At 38.8% G+C, this 5,044-nt stretch overlaps 1 protein-coding gene across 1 annotated transcript; it reads left to right on the top strand.

Moving 5' to 3' along the window:
- Positions 1-213: 213 nt before the first annotated feature.
- Positions 214-2,416, top strand: LOC118030385 (gibberellin 2-beta-dioxygenase). Its single transcript, XM_035034468.2, has 3 exons — positions 214-906; positions 1,150-1,498; positions 1,924-2,416. Exons 1-3 carry the CDS (start codon positions 509-511, stop codon positions 2,173-2,175), a joined length of 999 nt encoding a protein of 332 aa, XP_034890359.1. The 5' UTR covers positions 214-508; the 3' UTR covers positions 2,176-2,416.
- Positions 2,417-5,044: the final 2,628 nt, after the last annotated feature.

The following is a 5,044-nucleotide window of genomic DNA, read 5'->3' as shown; positions in this document are numbered from 1 at the left end:
TTACGCTAATTACACGATGAACAGAATTTCAGCTTTTCTATTTTATGCTCGAAACTGTGGGGACTCTGACTCGGATAGACACGAGACCCTACACGCATCAACCCTCTTCTTCTTTTCTTTTCTTTTTTCTTTTTTTATGTTTTTTTTCCCCTACGAAACAAAGTTATCTATATTTTCATTCCCAGCTCTAAAATAGAAAAAAAAAAAAAAAAAAAAAACAAATGTAAGCATTTTCTTTCCCTCGATAGCATAGATGTCAAGCAGACACACAAAGCCAGATGGCTGCTCATTATAGATAGTAACACTTCTGTCCCTCCTTCCCCCCCATCTCACACGCACCCCCCCTCTCTCTCTCTGTCATGCATTAGCTTCCTCGCCCATTCGCCCATTTATAGCCATCAGTCCCACGAGCCTCTCTAGTACCTCCTCACCAAGCCAAATTCTTCTCTTCCTTCTGCAGTCTCTTATCTTGCCTGTCTTTTTAGTGTGGAGAAACTAATAGCAAGCCATGGTAGTACTTTCCCAACTAGCTCTAGAACCTTTCTCAGTTATCAAAACATGCAAGCCTATAGGATTGTTTTCCGAGATACCCGTTATAGACTTGACAGACCCTCATGCCAAGACTCTCATAATCAAGGCCTGTGAAGAGTTTGGATTCTTCAAGCTGGTAAATCATGGAGTTCCAATGGAAGTCATGACCAAGTTGGAAGCTCTTGCTACCAACTTCTTTAACCTCCCCCAGCCTGAGAAAGACAAGGCTGGACCTCCTAACCCTTTTGGCTACGGAAACAAGAAAATTGGCCCTAATGGTGATGTTGGTTGGGTTGAATATCTCCTCCTTAACACCAACCCTCAAATCTCCTCCCAAAAAACGTCCATTTTGCAGGAAAACCCACAGATTTTCCGGTAAATATATTATACAAGACAGCACCATCCTGTTGCTTAACTTTCTTGCTTTCTTTTCGTGCCTCCTGTTAAACAGGATAAGCTCTTAAAGTACTACATAAAATCCTGAATTATGCTGTTTGTTAAGATTTTATTATATTTAGCATGGTAAACAAATTACGGTACTATATATTCTTGTTACTGCTAGCTAGTAAAAATATTGAAGTTTTGTATTTTCATTTTTTATTTGTGGGAATGGTGTAGCTCTGCTGTTGAAGATTACATACTGGCAGTGAAGAGAATGGCTTTTGAAGTATTGGAATTGATGGCTGATGGGCTGGAGATTGAGTCAAGGAATGTGTTCAGTAGGCTGTTGAGGGATGATAAGAGTGATTCATGTTTCAGGCTAAACCACTACCCACCATGCTCAGAGCTGCAAGCATTGAGTGGTGGAAATTTGATTGGGTTTGGCGAGCACACAGACCCACAGATAATATCTGTTCTAAAATCTAACAACACAAGTGGCCTGCAAATTTGTCTGAAAGAGGGAACTTGGGTTTCAGTCCCCCCTGATCAGACCTCTTTTTTCATCAATGTTGGTGATGCCTTGCAGGTCTGTTTACTTTGTGTTTTTATTCTTCTCGTAACTATGTTTTTTTTACCTGTAATTATCACCGTGTCTGTGTTTTGTATTGATGGGATCTCCCTGGACACGCCCTCCACGTCCAGCTACGGCCATTTGGTTTTCCTTTTTTTTTTTTTTTTTTGTTTTTTCTCCTTAAATCGAATCTGGCAAATTACCAAGTAAGTTCAAAATATGCCTTTAAAACTCAATTCTATTCTTGTGGTCCCACCTAACTTACTAGCATTTCTTTTTTTGAGAAAAAAAAGAAGAAGAAAGAATTCGGCTGTGGACACAACTCTCACGTATTTTTCTGTCCTTAAACGTCATGCCATTTATACTCTCAAGTCTCAAGCACATGTTCACTTCAAAAGTTCTTAATTTCTTTGTTGACTAGTTTTTGGGCTTGGACGCAGGTGATGACAAATGGAAGGTTTAGGAGTGTCAAGCACAGGGTTTTGGCTGATCCCCTGAAACCAAGGATTTCCATGATTTTCTTCGGTGGTCCACCTTTAAGTGAAAAGATAGCACCTCTACCCTCCTTGATGGCAGAAAGAGAAGGAAGCTTGTACAAGGAGTTCACATGGTTTGAATACAAAAGGTCCGCATACAAGTCAAGGCTAGCTGATTACAGACTTGGGCTCTTTGAGAAAACTGCAGGCCAATGATGTGGTCATTTTTAGTAAAAATTAGGGTTTCGCGGAAACTCAAAATTAATAGGTGTGAAAACTTTACCCAACCAGCCACAGATGGAAAGCAAATAGGCTCTTCGTTTACTCTTCTTCATGACTTCGCTTCCACACCCCCAACCCCCCCCTTTTTTTTTTTTTTTTTACTTTCTCGTTTAAAAATGTATTAATGCATTTTATCATCATGTCATGATGTATAAAGTTATGCCAACTTTTCTCAGATTCCACTTCAGAACATTTCTTTTTATCCAAAACTATAAGATCTTACCAGCTGGGGGCTTCCCCACTTTTCTGGTCAGATTGCCCATTGTTATTACTTTCCACCATTATCTTCAAAAATATCCCCATCACATCAAACCATGAATAAGAAGAGTCTTGGGAAGATTGGTGTTTGACACAGTGATGGTAATCATGCTGATGCAAAGCCACAATGGGCCACCTTGACTGAGAAGCATGGCTACAATTACTAGGCTATAAAACTTATGGTTCCCATTTCTATTATTCATTGCCTATCGTTCTCATTAGGAGAAGAAAAACAAAGCTAGCCAACGTATCATCTATCCTGACAGTTACTTGGAGGGATGAAGAGAATGAAACGGAGGGAATCTTGGCTTTAATCGATCCCTACCTTTGCCTCTAAAGAAACAAAATGTAAGAACAATCTTACTGTAGACATAAATGCTCCCTATGTAAGCACGTGATTTCACTGTCAAAAACAATAATAAAGTGCAAGCAAATTTATGCTAGGACGATAATTTCCGAGATGACACCATTATTTCTACTTCTGGCCAGGAGTATCATTGATGTAAATCCATATCAAGCTCATGGTTTTCAGGGAAGCCCCCCATTACACCTCACACGAGTAAGACGGTGCGTGCTTATTAAATTCTGAAAGGGAAAGGTCTTAAAAGAGTCAAGTCGCCCTTCCAAATTGTTTGTATTGACCATCCGAGTGCAATTCGCTCTATATCTCAGCCTCGAACCTTTTTCTGACTCGACATTTCGTCACCATTAGTTCACCATCAGGAGATGGAACTTTATCTCTCATTCATATACTGCTCAAAATCATCAAATCATACATACATACATGCATACCTGCCTACTTACATACATACATACATGAAAGGACATTGTGAAAGTAGCTTTCCAGTGCTGTATGCAAGACCTCTTCTGTATTCGGTCTCCTAACAGCAAATATCAACATAGATAATGAAGCACCTCGCTTTTGAAGTAAACAGAGGTCCATTTATGAGGTCCCCGCACAACATTTAATGTCACGTTGCATCTTCTGTGGTCACACAAGAATGCATTTCTAGAAGTGACAACGTTAATATTCAGTGAAATACATTCAAACGTTCAATCAAGCACTTTGATGTGGATGAATATGAGGAACTGCTTCCAGTAAATAACAGAACATCCATATCAACATTTTTTACAGCATCTCTTACCAGTATATATTCGGTGGTCATCGCCACAATCTCATCCCGTGAATAAGACATCTCTCTAGCTTTACCTCCTCTTAAAAGAGAATGGATTCTGCAGCCCAATATAGATGAGGAATGTCATACTAAACATCTGTCAAAACTAACACAACACTATAACACAATATCTCATTTATATCATAAATTAAATAATTTCAAAAACCTATCATATATATCTCTAAATAATATAAAAGCAGTATGCATGATCTCTCACCTTTTGCGTATGTACTCGTAGCTATGATAGATCATGTTCATCGAAAAACCATCTCAACTCAAAACCTTGAATTATTAAGCAAGAACCTAATAAAGTGTTAACTCACTAATAATATATCTTATGTTAAAACCCTTTATATTTAGAATTTGTATAGACCAACAAATTATAAGGAAAATACCATGACTTCAGCTCATCAGGGATCTCATTCTATGTTTAACACCTCTGTTTTATTATGTTTCTAAATAGTTGCAGCCGTGTATATTCCTTTACTAGCTTTCCTTACATAGTCACATGTTCAGTAATATATATATATATAAACAATATTATGCAATGAATATTAATCAAGTTATTCATCAAATCATTCGTGAAATCCTTTTATGGTATCAAAGCCTTATTCCCTCACAAGGTTAGAAACACTCTTTATCTCCATGGCAACTGGTAGCAACCCTACTTCTTTTTCAGAGTCTACTGCATCTTCACTCCCTCTAATTACTATCAACATCTCCAGCCAATTACCATACAAACTCACATCCTCAAATTATCCTTCCTGGCGTGCAACTTTTCTCACCATTCTCATTGGATATGATCTAATGAAATATCTGGATGGCACTCTTCAATGCCCTCCCACACCTGATGCACACTCTTTTGCCTATGCTGTAGCACTCCATGCACACTAGAACAGATAGGACCAGTTGCTATTGAATGCTATTTTTGCTTCTATTTCTGAAGCAGTTATGTCCCTTATTGCTATGACCACAACAAGCCGTGATGTTTGGCAACATCTTGCCCGCTTGTTTGCTAGCAAATCTCGGGCTAGAATTATGCAGTTGAAAGAAGACCTTACCCTTATGCAAAGGGGCTCTCGCACAGTGTCTGAGTTTCTCCATGTAGTTAAGGTAATTGCAGCCAAACTCTCTCTGATTGATGCAACCGTTTCAGATGATGATTTGACATTATATGTGCTTAATGGACTTGGCTCTAAGTTTAGAGATATGATGGCACCCATACACACAAGAGAAATTGCCTTATCCTTTGCAGAATTACGTGACCTGTTAATTGGCTATGAACAATATCTTAAACGCATGGATGCCCACTCTTCTTCAACACTGGTTCTCACTACAAACACCTCTCAACGGAGGTCCTTTAATCCACG

Source organism: Populus alba, chromosome 4, assembly GCF_005239225.2.
Source record: "Populus alba chromosome 4, ASM523922v2, whole genome shotgun sequence".
NCBI lineage: Eukaryota > Viridiplantae > Streptophyta > Magnoliopsida > Malpighiales > Salicaceae > Populus > Populus alba.
The sequence above is the reverse complement of the archived record's forward strand: the minus strand, read 5'-3'. Positions and strand labels throughout refer to the sequence as shown.